Consider the following 15931-nt stretch of genomic DNA (forward strand, 5'->3'; position numbering starts at 1 on the left):
TAGTTCGTTCCTAAAAATAGAGTGGAAAAAAATTAATCTCCAAAACCTAATTTTTCTTTTAATGACTTATTCGAAAGGGACATCATTTCATCGGTTTTCATTGTTAATATTAAAATCAAAAAAACAAAAAAACAAAAACAAAACCCTGATGATTTAAATAAGAGCAAGATAGTTTTTATATATTTATTTATGGATTTTATTATATTTATATCTTATTCCACATTTGAACTATGGTGCTGGAGAAGACTCCTGTTCTCCCTTGGACTGCAAGGCGATCAAACCGGTCAGTCCTAGAGGAGAACAACTCTGACTGCTCTTTAGAAAGCCAGATCCTGAAGATGAGACTCAAATACTTTGGCCACCTAATGAGAAGGAAGGACTCACTGGAGAAGAGCCTAATGCTGGGAAAGACGGAGGGCAAAAGAAGAAGGGGACGGCAGAGAACGAGGTGACTGGATGGAGTCACTGAAGCAGCAGATATGAGCTTAAATGGTCTCCCGGGGATGGTAGAGGACAGGAAGGCCTGGAAGAATGTTGTCCATGGGGTCGTGATGGGTTGGACATGACTTTGCAACTAACAACCACATTGGGTAATTCTTTCATCAGCTGTACATCCAACTTGCAGTTAATGGGCCTGGTGGCTCAGCAGACTGATAGCATTGTGATTAACACCAGCTGTCTGCAATTACTGTAAGTTCGAATCTCACCAGGCTCAAGGTTGACTCAGCCTTCCATCCTTTCTAAGGTAGGTAAATTGAGGACCCAGTTTGTGGGGGCAATAAGCTGACTTTGTTTAAATATACAAAAGTATGAAGGCTATTGCTTAACGCATTGTAAGCCGCCCTGAGTCTCCGGAGAAGGGCGGCATATAAATCAAATTAAAAAAAAAAACACTAAAAGAGAAATATCTGGTTTTTAACTGTCCCAAAGGCGCTTTTTCAAAAGGCAACTAGACTGTTTTTTTCTTGAGGAGGAAGAAGTTTTTCTTCTCATCCAAGAAGTTTCATCAGTTGTGATGGAGAATCTCCATAGACATCCAGTTTTTAACCTATCCAAAACAATTAACTCTTGTCAAGCAAAGATGAACTGGGAATGTCTAGTTTGATGAAAAGAAGGACTAAGGGAGACATGATAGCAGTGTTCCAATATCTGTTATTCTATTCAGAGAAGAATAAAATTCTTCTAAGAATAGACTATCTATTCTAATGGAAAGAAGGACTAGGGAAGACATGATAGCAGTGTTCCAATATTTGTGGGGCACCTACAAAGACGAGGGGGTCAAACTATTTTCCAAAGCACCAAAAAGCAAGACGAGAAGCAATGGATGGAAACTAATCAAGGAGAGAAGCTACCTAAAACTAAGGAGAAATTTCCTGACGGTGAGAATAATCAACAGAGGAACGGCTTCAGAAGTTGTGGATACTTTATCACTGGAGGCTTTCAAGAAAATATAGGGTCTCCTGCTCGAACAGGGGGTTAGACTCCAAGACCTCCAAGGTCCCTTCCAACTCTATTATTCTTTGTTCTATGAACTGGGTTTAATTTATGTTTGCTAATAAACCAGCCTCAAACATTATACATTAGAAATTATCTGATTTAATCTACCTCTTTTGAACTCTGCAAACCATTTCCTAGTTTCAGAGAGCAATATTACAGCTAACCCACTCTCGAGAACTAAACATTTTTAAAAATTGTAAAAATACTCACCCCTTGCAAACTGCACTAAGAATTATTCACAAATTTTTCAAGATCTTTGTGGAATTCATCCTCAGGTTCATACTGGTAAAATCAATATTCTAGATTATTAGGGTATGTTTCATGCAAATCAGAGGCAAAACAACAATATCTACCAAACTTTTATTCCCAAACATTTTAACACGTATTAAAATGATCACTTCAAAACTTTACTTAAAATTCAAAACATCAAATATATTATAATAATATGTAAAATATTAAATTACATTTTACTTTGCTGTCGTGTGTATTTTTTATTTGACTGTGCAGCTTTGATCAATTTTTTTTTTTTTTTTAATTTGATTTATATGCCGCCCTTCTCCGAAGACTCAGGGCGGCTTACAATGTGCTCAGCAATAGCCTTCATCCTTTTGTATATTTATACAAAGTCAGCTTATTGCCCCCACAACTGGGTCCTCATTTCACCTACCTTAGAAAGGATGGAAGGCTGAGTCAACCTTGAGCCTTGGCGAGATTCGAACCCTGCAGTAATTGCAGGCAGCTGGTCTTAATAAGCTTAATAACAGGGTGCTTTAAACCCCTGTACCACCAAGGCTCAATTCTTTGTGTTTAAGAAATAATTCTTTAATTTCAGTACAACATTGAGAAATATTAAAAAATATACAATCATAAAGCTTTTGAATAAAAAAAATGTCCATTGTGAAAAAAAATAGTGAACATAATGTGAAAAAAGCGGACTGTCTGCTCAATTAGTGGACACCTGGCAACCTTAAATTTATTTTTGCCAGGCAGTATTTTTACCACTTAACAATATACATAAAACATATTCAGGATGTCCCAAAGGTGATATTGTTTTCCCCCCCCTCTTGAAAAGGCACTTTTGGGACAACGATGACTTGGATGACTGAGAATCTCCACAGATATAACATATTTAGAAAATTTTCATGATCTCTCTCTGCTATTATCTTATCTTTTTCTGTTAGTCACAGCCTTTTTTCTAGATTGTGAAATTGTGCTGATTTTGCTTATAAATGGGAGGCGAAGCAAATGCATCTGTTAAAACATTACCCCTTAATTCAATGTTTGGGAAGCATAATTTTCTCCATTCTCAGTGCTTTGGAAGAAATGCCTTGTCTTCTTGGCTCATGGATGTATCCTCGGTGCAGTTTTGCTGCCTCCTTCTATATCTTTTCTGAGCAATGATCATGGAAGCCACCTCTTATAAGCAATAGAAACCTAGTTACTGTTTTGAAGCATAATAATGTACAGTATATATTCCAGACTAAGTGGGAAGATCCCACAGGGACTTCTCAAGGAGCAAAGAAGCCTATTGTGAATTGCAAGAAATATCTATCAGGCATTCTCTATCTGCTTCCTCAAACCCACATACCAAATTCCTATCTTTCACTGCTTGTGCAGCCTCTACTTTGAGTCCTGAAAGTAGTAATCCTACAGATGTTCCTATGATTTATTGGTCTATCTGTCTGCTCTCAAAATAAAATGTATATATATATATACACATACATAATACACATACTGTATACACATACAGGTAGTCCTCTGCTTATGACCACAATTCAGCCCAAAATTTATGTTGCTAGATGAGAAATTTGTGAAGTGAGTTAAGGGCAGTTAACTAAACTCTGCTGAAGATGCTACCTAGCCTGGTAATGAAACATTCGGAATCCAACCCACAAGCTCAGAGTGTTGTGGTCCGCCAGTAGCCTGCGGATCTGGCAGCGGAGTCGGACAGTGAGGAGGCTGGGGAGGACAATGGGCCAGTCCTGGAGTCAGGGGAAGGCCCAGATGAGGGCTCTGCGTCAGAGGCAGAGATACGGCCAGGGCCATCTGGGAGCGATGTGCGGACTCCGGAGCCTCCAGAGCAGGGGTGAAATGCTCCTGGTTCGGACCGGATCACCCGATCCGGTGGCGATGACGGCAGGTGGTTCAGAGAACCGGTAGCAAAAATCCCTGCGCCCCCTCCCACCATGCCCAGCTGAGCCACACGATCATCAGAGGCTATTTTTTTTTTACTTTTAAAAGCATTTTTTCTACAACCTCTTCTGCCGAAAAAAATGCTTTTAAAAGTTAAAAAAAAAAAAAGCCTCTGATGATCGCGCGGCTCAGCTGGGATCGTCAGAGGCTTTTCAAAGCATTTTTTTCTGCAACCTCTTCGGCCAAAGAGGTGGTAAAAAAAATGCTTTGAAAAGCCTCTGACGATCCCAGATGTGTTGCCTGATTGGCAGAGAGGCTTTTAAAAGCATTTTTTTCTACAACCTCTGCAGCCAAAGAGGTGGTAAAAAAAATGCTTTGAAAAGCCTCTGACGATCCCAGCTGTGTTCCCTGATCGGCAGAAGTTTTTCAAAGCATTTTTTTGCAACCTCTTCGGCCGAAGAGGTTGTAGAAAAAATGCTTTGTAAAGTAAAAAAAATAAAAGTTGGTCACGCCCACCCAGTCACATTACCCCCACACACACACACCAAGCCACGCCCACAGAACTGGTAGTAACAAATTTTACATTTCACCCCTGCTCCAGAGGCGGACAGCAGAGAGGCAGAGGAACAGGAGGAGCCTGTTCCTAGTGCACGCATGCGAAGAGATGCCAGAAGGCAAGAGCAGCTGAAGAAAAAAGGACAACTTGGGAGTAAGGCAAGAAGATGATTGGCTCCTCCCAGAAAGCTTAAAATAGCAGCAATGAGCCGTTGGGTTCTTTGTAGAAAAGCAACGTTGATTCCAGTGCTTCTTGTCAGCGTCTCTTGAACTTTGTGGGGGTTTTGCCAAGAAAAGCCTTTGGCAGGTTGCCAAAGACATCAAAGGTTGGTGATAAGGCCGATAGACTGTTTATTAAGAATTTTGTTTTGGACTAAGCTGAGAATGAATTAATTCTCAGCTGTTTTAATAAAATAAGTTTATTGAGGACTGAATTGTGTTTGGTAATCACTACTTGGGCGTTGGTCACAACAGAGAGAATGAATCTCCACCCTCATCCTATGCTCGAACTAGATATATTCACCACAAACAAATGTGTGTCAATTCCATGGTTGACACACATGTACTTGGTTGACACATGGTTGACTCCACTACTGTAGATTGCGACCTTGAGGGAAGGACATCATTGTGTTGAAAAGTTGATCTTAGCATGGGCACTCCAAAATACTACAGTCCTCCTTTCCATTTCATTTTGTTTACCCTCTTCCATTCTATCTTTCTCTCTGCCTTATTACATAGAGTTGAAACTCTATTTAGAGCCAAAGTCATAAGTTTGAAGTAGCCAGAATGCAATAGTTTCTAAAAAATTAATTATAGGGGTTTTTTTTAATGTCAAAGTAGTGAAATACAGCAACAGCAATAACAAGAAAAGCCCTGTACATTTTCCAAAGGGAAACAAAAAGACATAATTTAGGTCTACTATGCAAAAAATTAACTTAAATCAGGGGTCAGCAACCTGCAGCTCTGGAGCCGCATGTGGCTCTTTCACCTTCTGCTGTGGCTTCCTGTCACTCAAAATATGCATCACAACCACCAATGTGCGACACCCGCCAGCATGTGATTTATTGAGCTTTTCAACCCCCAGTAGGCCAACCATGGATAAATCCAAGAAAAGAAAAGTTTCAGAAGAAAATGGAACATTTAGTTATTTTATTATTTAAAAAATAATATTTATTAATTTTCCAAAGATTAAAATACACAGTACAAAAAGAAACATAATACACAAAAAAGCAAGGAAGAAAAAAAAAAAAACATACACACAAAAAACAAAAAAATATAAACAACCAAAAACAAACATATCAAAATTTCAATACTGATAACAACTTTTCTGCATCGGTATCTCTAACCTATTTAACCTCTTTACACAAATTCTACTTCTAAATATCTCTATTTTAAACTTACATCTTTATTTAAATTATCTTGATTTCTATTTACAATTCAATCTCATAACAAAAAGATCCCTTAAATTTTATGTTTACTCTCCAGCCAGTTAACTTAGACCAGGAGTCAGCAACCTGCAGCTCTGGAGCCGCATGTGGCTCTTTCACCTCTCTACTGCAGATCAGTGGTGGGTTCCTCCCAATTTGGTCCGGTTTGGCCGAGCCGGTAGCGGTGACAATATGACGTCACCAAACTGGTTCTCCCCCCCCCCGCCCTCCCCCCCCGCCCTCCCCCCCCGCCCTCCCACTCACGTTATTCTTACCTTTTATTTGGTCCCACTCCCAATCTATTGCTGCCTCCTGAGTCCCAGCTGATGACTAGAGGGAAAAAAACTGTTTAAACTCTTGCCGTGGGGCTTCAAAGGGCCGTCCTACAGCTGATCAGTGTTAAAAGCAAACAAATGAGTCGGGTTGTAAGTGCGAGGACTTGATCGTAAGTGCGAAGACCTTCCAGAAATGACCCTGACCAGCTAGCCACGCCCACCTAGTCACATGACCTCCAAGCCACACCCACAAAATAAGCCACGCCCACAGGACCGGTAGTAAAAAAAATTTAGAACCCACCCCTGCTGCAGATCCCTGTCACTTAAATTATGCAAATAAATCCAAGAAAAGAAAAGTTTCAGAAGAAAAAAGAACATTTAATATTCTTTTGTGGCTGCTCAAGAAATAGTCAGGCACGGGAAGGGTTTTGTGGCTCCCGGTGTTTTCTTTTCTGTGGGAAACGGGTCCAAATGGCTCTTTGAGTGTTTAAGGTTGCAGACTCCTGACTTAGATCAATTATACCGCCTTCTATAAATTAAAAGGGGAAAAAGAGCAATTCGTTAACAGAAAAACGATCCATACAATTGTAGCTAACAGCGTCAAGTTAATTAAGTCCTTCAGGTCCTCATTAAATCCAGACTGTACATGAACATATTTTCATTATCTACTCATTTTGGGACATGGAAACTTATAAAAAAAAATAGGTAACAAATTCATATTCTTGGTCGCAATGTGCATTCAGTGGTGTGATCATAAAAACCATTTGAGTAACAAGATCTCTGGTGCTCAAAGATGGAATAACAAGGTGAGACACTTGAACAGGAAGACTTTCCAGTCTTTATTTTGAAAACATTTTTTTTTTTTTGCTTTGAATGCATTTTATCAAGGCATGCTAGAATCCAGCTTTGCATTCACCAGCTTTCCAAACTTATAAATCTATTGACCTCTATGAATAGCAGAGTTAGTGAGTAAATTAGTTACTTTACAGTATTTGCAACCTACTCTAATCCCAAGGGACTTTGGATAGCGTACAATATCCCATCACAAGAAGATCAAACTATAAACCCTAAGTCAAAATTAATGTAAGAGCTCAACTCAACTAAATACCCAAGGTAACCCCCCTCGTTCAATCAGCTAGAGGTGCAGTTGCACCAAAACAATGCATAATGGAATTGTTTGCAGAATTGCAATATTATGGGACCTGCTCATACTTCCAAGTGGGAGCTGATACAAAGAAATCTATTTTGTCTGTCTTCCCTAGGTGTTTTGTGAGGAAAAGAGGGGAGAAATCATTTGATAAGTCCCCTGCACGCTTATTGTCTAGAAGATGAAATTTGACAATAAATGAGAATATTTGTAGCGCAGGTTGAGGGGTCCTTGGTGCTCTCTGAGCTTAGTTGTTTTCTTGAAGATGTTTCATTATCCAAACTAGTTAACATCATCAGATGTATCACTAATGATGTTAACTAGTTTGGAGAATGAAACATCTACAAGAAGATAACCAAGCCCAGAAAGCACCAAGGACCTCTGATTAAAATTGCATTCTGCTGTATAATATGCCTCCAGCTGGTTACACTGATGTTCCTACCATTTCCTTCTGCCCTCAGTTCATCTTTTTGTATCTTCTGTTTCTAACTGTCTATGGAGCTTCTCAGTCATCTAGGTCATGGTTGTCCCAAAGGTGCTTCTTCAAGAGGCAACTGAACTTTCTGTTTTTACTTTGAAGACTTCTCATCCAAGAAGCTTCTCTCTCTAACCTGTGCCATCCTACTATATACATCTCTTATTCTGTCTGGAATGGAAGAGAACTTACGGCAGATTTTTCTCTTAGGTAGACTTTATCTTAGGTGGACTTAAGTAATTCAGACTTTCCTACCCCTAAGTCTATTTCTTAATTCAGTGTTCCTCAAATGTAACAACTAAGATATGTGGACTTCAACTCCCAGAATTCCTGAGGAAGCATGTTGACTGACTCTGAGGGTTGAAGCAGTGGTGAAATCCAATTTTTTTTACTACCGGTACTGTGGGCATGGCTTGGTGGGCGTGGTGTGGCTTGGTGGGGGTGGCTAGGTGGGGTTGGCAGGGGAAGGATACTGCAAAATCTCCATTTCCACCCCAGAGTCAGCCAGAGGTGGTATTTGCCGGTTCTCTGAACTACTCAAAATTTCCGCTACCAGTTCTCCAAAACCTGTCAGAACCTGCTGGATTTCTCCCCTGGGTTGAAGTTCACAAATCTTACAGTTGTCAAGGTTGAGAAACATTATCTTAACTAATTGCTTGATTACATGCCATCAAGTTACTTCAGATTCATTCTATTCTGTTCTGTTCTGTTCTAGTTTTCTTTTTATTTTCTTTCTTTATTGGCCATATTGTTTTACAACTGCATGGAAATCCCTCCTTAATATTTTCCATATGAAAGTCTATTTTCAGTGAACCAAAAGGACTTTGTCATGCAGTTCAAGCAATTTGGTGCAAGGAGGTCTTATGTGTGATGCCTATGTATGCCTTTGTGTATATGGGAGATGAAATCAAATGCATAGAGATAGCCTCCTTGACTTCAAGCACCTCAAACTAAATACATGTGAAGTCTAAACAATTGCTTTGGGTTCAGGTGACACAATAATTTAGGAGGTTCTAAGACACCAAAAGAGAAGCAAGGATATAGGGAAAAGTTGGCATTGTGTTATGTTCGCCTGATATGCCAGTTGCACCCCTCTCTGGATCGGGACTCCTTATGCACGGTCACTCATGCCCTCGTCACTTCCCGCCTGGACTACTGCAATGCTCTCTACATGGGGCTCCCCTTGAGGAGCACCCGGAGGCTCCAACTGGTGAATAATGCAGCTGCGCAGGTACTTATGGGGGCGACATGGCGCTCCCATGTAACACCTCTCCTGCGTGAGCTGCATTGGCTTCCAGTGGTCTTCCGTGTGCGCTTCAAGGTACTGGTTCTCATCTTCAAAGCGCTCCATGGCTTAGGGCCCGGTTATTTACGAGACCACCTTCTGCCACCGATAACCTCCCACCGGCCAATACGCTCCCACAGAGAGGGTCTCCTCAGGGTGCCGTCGGTCAGGCAATGTTGACTGGCGACCCCCCGGGGAAGAGCCTTCTCTGTGGGGGCACCTGCCCTCTGGAATGAGCTACCCCCAGGGATACGACTGATCCCAGACCTCCGAACCTTTCGCCGGGCTCTGAAAACGTTTTTATTTCAGCAAGCCGGGCTGGCTTAGAATTTTTATTGGTGAATTTTATGGGTAAGGGGTTTTAAATTGGGGAAAGCCATTGGATTTAATTTTGTTTTAAATGCATTTTAATGTTTGTATTGGATGTTTCTTAATCTTGGCTGTTCACCGCCCCGAGTCCTTCGGGAGATGGGGCAGTATAAAAATTTTAAAAATAAATAAATAAATAAATATCAATCTATCTACTTTCCATCTGCCAACCAGATAAAGCATATCAATATTGGATTAACATCTGACAGGGCTCCCCTCCTTTTGATATTGATATTCCCACCCATAAGAATCACAAATATTTTTCCTTTCTTGGGCTCTGCTATTACATTTCTTTAGGATCTCCCTACTTATTCTGGCCCTTCTTTTCCCACACACCCCAAAATTTATGAGTCATGAGTTTTGTGTTTTTCTTCATCATTTATTCATTTAATTATTTCGTCAAGGACGTATTAGATAACAGATATAAGTATAGATATATATATTCTGTTACTGACTTATAATCAAAAAATTATTAGTGTGATGGAATGCAGTAAGGTAGTTGATTCTCAGGAGGGAGGGGTAACATTCCAGAACAGCAAGAGACAACTCAATCCTGGTATTACATATGAAAGAGGTTGAAAACAGCTCCTCCATGGTACATTGTAGGTGCATATAGTAGTGTTCTGGCAAGATTTTATCTATAGATGTGAACCAATAAAGAATTCAGCTACAAAGAATCACCATTCTTTATCGTTGGGTTGGTCAATCAGCTTGATGTTTTTGGTTACCAAGTTTGGTCTACCTTGAAGCGCTGGCCCCTAACTGTTTGAGAAGATCGATTCAAGTTTTAGAAGAATCGAATGAACTTTTGTTCACAGAATGAGTTCCCCGAAGAACCAGTGTTGCTGGTAAACAAATTAACAAGTCAACGTCTTTAATTAAGATGGGAATTGCAACAGAAGGAACATACAAGAAAACCTTTAAAGACATGGGCATGCATTTTTCAATTTAGAAAAATGGGAGGTTTCCTAGAACAAGGGGAAAGGGTTCGGAAAAGATATCTCTCCTTCCCACTTTGATCTGCGGTATTATTTACTTTGTTTCTCCAATAACTCTTTCCTCCACTGATAGTTGTAGACTTTCTTACTAGAGTTTTCTAGAATGTAAATTTAACAGTTCTCCCAATTATTCTGGTTTTTTTTTTTTGTCTTGTCGATCACAGCAACTTTAAAAGGAATTATTATTTTTTTTAATGTTGTGAGGGAAAGGTTGGACACATCAGACCTTTTCCTATTCTTCTAAAGATTTTGATCAAGAAATAACTCATAATGGAATGGCAGAAATATTGAACCAGACAGTTACAGTAACCGAGTTCATTCTTGTAGGCTTCACGCATATCCGTTGGCTGCAGATCCTTCTCTTTTGGGTCCTCTTTCTCACGTATCTTCTGACCATCATGGGAAACCTTCTCATCATCTACATCACTCTGGTTGACCATCGCCTCCATACCCCCATGTATTTTTTCCTCCGGAATTTTTCTGTCTTGGAAATAGGATTTATCTCTTCTGCCATCCCGAAGGCTTTGCTAAACTTGGCCTCAGGCAACAGCACCATTTCTCTGGTGGGCTGCTTCACGCAGGCCTTTTTCTATTTTATTTTGGGCACTGCTGAGTTCTTCATTCTGGCCACCATGTCCTTCGACCGCTACGTAGCCATCTGCAATCCCCTACGGTACACGGTTATTATGAACAATCAGTTATGTATGTGGTTAGTGGTAGGCTCTTGGCTGATCAGTTTCCTTTATATCATAATGCCCCTGATTCTGTTATTTCGTCTGCCCTTCTGTGGTCCAAATGTCATCAATCACTTCTTCTGTGACAACATACCACTGATCAAGCTGGCCTGCACCGACACCCAATTTCTGGAACTGATGGATTTTCTCATGGCCACCTTTACTGTGCTGGGGACTCTGGCCGTCACAATCATTTCCTACATTAAAATCATTGCAGCTGTCCTGCACATCCCTTCCAAGGCGGGCAGGCAAAAGGCTTTCTCCACTTGTGCGTCTCACATTGTGGTGGTTTTCATCACCTACGGGAGCTGTATTTTCATGTACGTCAAGCCCACGCAAAGCGGCGGGCTGGATCTCAGCAAGACGGTAGGTGTCCTGAACAACGTGGTCTCCCCTTTGCTCAACCCCTTCATTTACAGCCTGAGGAACAGGCAGGTGAAAACAGCGTTGAAGGATGCTTGTGGATGGAGACGAGAATAGCTTTGAAGGATGCTTGTGGATGGAGAGGAAAACAGCTTTGAAGGATGCTTGTGGATGGAAATGAAAACAGCTTTGAAGGTTGCTTGTGGATGGAGATGAGCATCGTCTGATCGGGGAAATGACCTCTCCAGGTGCAGGCTGAACGTCCTTGACTCTCAGAGGAAAGAACGTTGTTATGGCTAAATACAGTAGTGGCCAAAATTGTGGAAACCTTTTGGGAAAAGTGTATTCGTAAGGTTTGATGGCTAGTAACACCACTTCTTCTTCTTCCTCTCCTCCTCCTCCTCCTCCTCCTCCTCCTCCTCCTCCTCCTCCTCCTCCTCCTTCTTCTTCTTCTTCTTTTTTTTTTGGGAGTTTCAAGATAATCCTATTCCACTGCTGGAATGGCCTGGGAATAGCCCAGAACTTAACCCAATTGAAAAATCTATGGAGCTGACTAAAGAAACTTGTTAGTCAGAAGCGACTCAGCAATAAAACCCAGTTAATTGAAGCCATCATTCCCTCTTGATTTCACATGATAACAACTGCAGAACTAAAAGACTTGGTTCACTCCATGGGGAAGACGTTGTAAGGCCATCATTCATGCTAAAGGCTTCCCAACTAAGTATTAACTGACAGGGTGATCATTTTTGTATGTCTCCTTTTTTCTATGGTGATCATTTTTGTGTATCTTGTTTTTTTCTACGTGTTTCACTTTTCTTCTTTCTACTGTAATTGCTATTCTAATAGCAAATCCTTCATAATAATTACTGCATAACATTCTTGATTAAATTATCTTCCCCTTGATATATACTTTTATGATACTACTCAAAAAAAAAAAAGGTGGTGTTATTAGCTAGTTTTAGAAAATACACTTTTCCCAAAAGGTTTCCACAATTTTGGCCACTACTGTATCTCTACCAACTCCATGCAACCCCCCTCCCAATTTCCAACAGCACTAGGTGCTGTTAGTCCATCAACTTTATCACCCGAAGGATTGAAGTATGGAATCTACGCATGGTTGTCAGTCTGATTTTCTACACATAGCTCCATTCATTCTCCTGTGTCTCAAAGAGTTCCAGAACTGGAGGAAGTCACTTCCCTGATTAGAAGATGCTCATCTCCATTCACAGTCTTGGAGGCCATCTTTTTCTTTGGATCTTCAATTAGTGCTGCTGGAAATTGGGAGGGGGGGGTTGCATGACTTTTATGTTAGACTGTGAATGGAGATGAGCATCTTCTAATCAGGGAAGTGACCTTCTCCAATTCTGGAACTCTTTGAGACACAGGAGAATGAATGGAGCTATGTGTAGAAAATCAGACTGACAACCATGCGTAGATTCCATACTTCAATCCTTCAGGTGATAAAGTTGATGGACTAAGAGAAAAGGCAGAGAGACCGAGAGAAAGAAAAAAAAGGACTTTGAAGAACATTTCTTATCTTTTGTTATCATTGTAGATGCTGCTCAATTAATAAAAGATCTATAGATTTGGCTCTGCCAGTTGGTCTGGGATCTAAAGGGGGAGTTCCACCCAATCTGTTGGCAGATTCCACCTCCCTCCCCTTCGTTCTCTGCTTTCTACCTGTCTCTCTTTCTTTTTTGGTAATCATTAGTCATGCCGGCCACATGACCACAGAGACATCTTCGGACAGCGCTGACTCTTTGGCTTTGAAACGGAGATGAGTACTGCCCTCTAGAGACGGGAATGACTAGCACATATATGCGAGAGGAACCTTTACTTTTACCTTATAGCTGTATTTGTCATTACATTCTTTTTCATTGTTTATTTTATTGCTCTGTTAACTTGCTTCTGTTCCTTTTCGCATTCTTTTCATTTCTCTCTTTTTATGGTTGCAAGCTGCCTAGAGTGACCCCCACGGCGAGATAGATGGCAAATAATTTTAATAAATACGCCCCGAATGAAAAGTTTCATTATCATATCAACAAGTTTACTCAGTCATGTTCAGCTGGGGATGAGAATATTTTAGATAGAAGTTTTTATTCTATTCAGAATATTAAAATGCACACTTTCAAAAAAGAAGAAAAAATTACAAAGGCAAAACAAAACAAAACTAGGCATTATTTTTTTTTAAGTGCACTAAAACTGAAAAACAAAAGACAGGATACATGTATTGTCCCTCACTAGTTGAATACTGATATAGATAGGTAGATAGGTAGATAGGTAGATAGGTAGATAGATAGATAGATAGATAGATAGATAGATAGATGGATGGATGGATGGATGGATGGATGGATGGATGGATGGATGATAGATAGATAGATAGATAGATAGATAGATAGATAGATGATAGATAGATAGATGATAGATAGATAGATAGATAGATAGATAGATGATAGATAGATAGATGATAGATAGATAGATAGATAGATAGATAGATAGATAGATAGATAGATAGATAGATAGATAGATAGATAGATATTACAGCAATAATATCTCAAAGGTGCTTTTTCAGGAGGCAACTGGACTTTTTTTTTCTTTTAAAGACATTTTGCTTCTCATCCAAGCAGCTTCTTCAGCTCTGACAGGAGCTTCCATTCCCCACTATCCTGTCAGAGCTGAAGAAGCTTCTTGGATGAGAAGCGAAATGTCTTCAAAAGAAAAAAATAAGAAAGTCCAGTTGCCTCCCGAAAAAGCACCTTTGGGACAACTGTGACCTGGATGACTGAGAATCTCTACGGACTTACATCAATAATTTTCTCCCCTGTTTTAATTGTTTGATTTTTTAATTTTCTCGGGCTAAATTATTTAATCTGGTTTTAATTATGTCTTTTAACTTTTGTATCTATGTATTTTATTCTGTGCCTGTTTACCACCCTGAGTCCTTCGGGAGTAGGGCGGTATATAAATCTAATAAAACAAACAAACAAAACAAACAAAACAATAATAGTTTCCCTTTGCAAAAGAGGTTCACAATTTGTAAACTTCTAAAGTTTGTTTGTTGGTCTTTTTACTTGTAAACCTGAAAAAACATTTTTGTGGCTTAGCGTGGTGAGTGAATAAGACATTTGGTGGGACTTATGATGCTTCTTATTTTGACCATGGGCTGAAAATGAGCTCATTAAATATCTATTTTGCTGATGTAGAAGTTAAGTTTGTATCTGGAGTCTGAAGACTCAGCTTCAGGTCCATCCTCAACATGGGAACATTATCAGACATGGGCCATATCTCCTCCTTCGTTTTGCTCTCCTTCACCTTAGAATAGAATAAGAGAGTTGGAACGGACATTGGAGGTATTGTAGTCCAACTCTCTGCCCAGGCAGGAAACCCTACACCACTTCAGACAAATGGTTATCCAACATCTTCTTAAAAAAATTCCAGTGTTGGAGCATTTACAACTTCTGGAGGCAAGTTGTTCCACTGATTAATAGTTCTAACTGTCAGGAAATTTCTCCTTAGTTCTAAGTTGCTTCTCTCCTTGATTAGTTTCCACCCATTGCTTCTTGTTCTACCCTCAGGTGCTTTGGAGAATAGCTTGACTCTCTCTTCTTTGTGGCAGCCCCTCAGATATTGGAATACTGCTATCATGTCTCCCGTAGTCCTTCTTTTCATTAGACTAGACATACCCAGTTCCTGCAACCATTCTTCATATGTTTTAGCCTCCAGTCCCCTAATCTTGCAAAGGTTATCATTGGAATGAAGAGAGATTCCATGGAAACTATCTTAAGCACCTACTAACATGGCAGGATCTCATAAAATAATCCCGTGCATATCCATTTTTAACTATTGTGTTATGTTTGGCTTGATGTTTTCCAAAGGATCTATTATGGGAAGACCAAAAGAGCTTAACCTTGCTTCAGTTCCAACCCCCTCCCCAGAATAAGCAAATGGATCCTCAAAGATACATATATACTTTCTCCATTCCACCCAGTAATAAAAATAGCATGCCTTCATTTATGTACTGTATGTATTTATTTAAGTAGTTAGTTTGTCAAACATGTACAAGATAACAAGAATAAGTATAAATGTGGCTATGAATACAGGAAATGGATACAAATAAATGGGGGCAGTAGGACAGAGACGGTAGGCACACCCCCTTACAGATCTCTTTGGAATGGGGTGAGGTCAACAGTAGACAGTCTAAAGTTAAAGTTATCGGGGTTTGGGGAAGTAACCATAGCGTCAGGTAGTGCATTCCAGGCACTGACAACTCTGTTGCTGAAGTCGTATTTTCTGTAATCGAGTTTGGAACGGTTTACCTTGAGTTTGTATCTATTGTGTGTTTGTGTATTATTGCGGTTGAAGCTGAAGTAGTCATTGACAAGTAGGACATTGTAGCAGATAATTTTATGTACTATGCTTAGGTCAGACCATAGGCGGCATAGTTCTAGGTTGTCCAAGCCCAACATTTCAAGCCTGGTGGCATTAGGTATTCTGTTGTGAGCAGAGGAGTGGAGTACTCTTCTCGTGAAATACCTCTGGACTCGCTCAATTGTATTAATGTCCGATAATAATATTAATAATAATAATAATAACAACAGCAAAATCATGCAAACTGATTACAAAGTTGCTAAATTAGTCCACTGATCATTACGTTTAATTATTCGAACAAGAAT

At 40.0% G+C, this 15931-nt stretch overlaps 1 protein-coding gene across 1 annotated transcript; it reads left to right on the forward strand.

The window, feature by feature from the left end:
- The first annotated feature begins 10436 nt into the window (after positions 1-10436).
- Positions 10437-11375, forward strand: LOC139324282 (olfactory receptor 6E1-like). Its single transcript, XM_070954002.1, has one exon. The coding sequence runs from the start codon at positions 10437-10439 to the stop codon at positions 11373-11375; it is 939 nt and encodes a 312-aa protein (XP_070810103.1).
- Positions 11376-15931: the final 4556 nt, after the last annotated feature.

This window comes from Pituophis catenifer, unplaced genomic scaffold, assembly GCF_029215685.1.
Source record: "Pituophis catenifer annectens isolate HBS135680 unplaced genomic scaffold, rPitCat1.0.hap2 SCAF_15, whole genome shotgun sequence".
Lineage (NCBI taxonomy): Eukaryota > Metazoa > Chordata > Lepidosauria > Squamata > Colubridae > Pituophis > Pituophis catenifer.

Coding starts and splice junctions, on each gene's coding strand:
- LOC139324282 (XM_070954002.1), top strand. CDS start 10,437: ATGGCAGAAATATTGAACCAGACAGTTACAGTAACCGAGTTCATTCTT.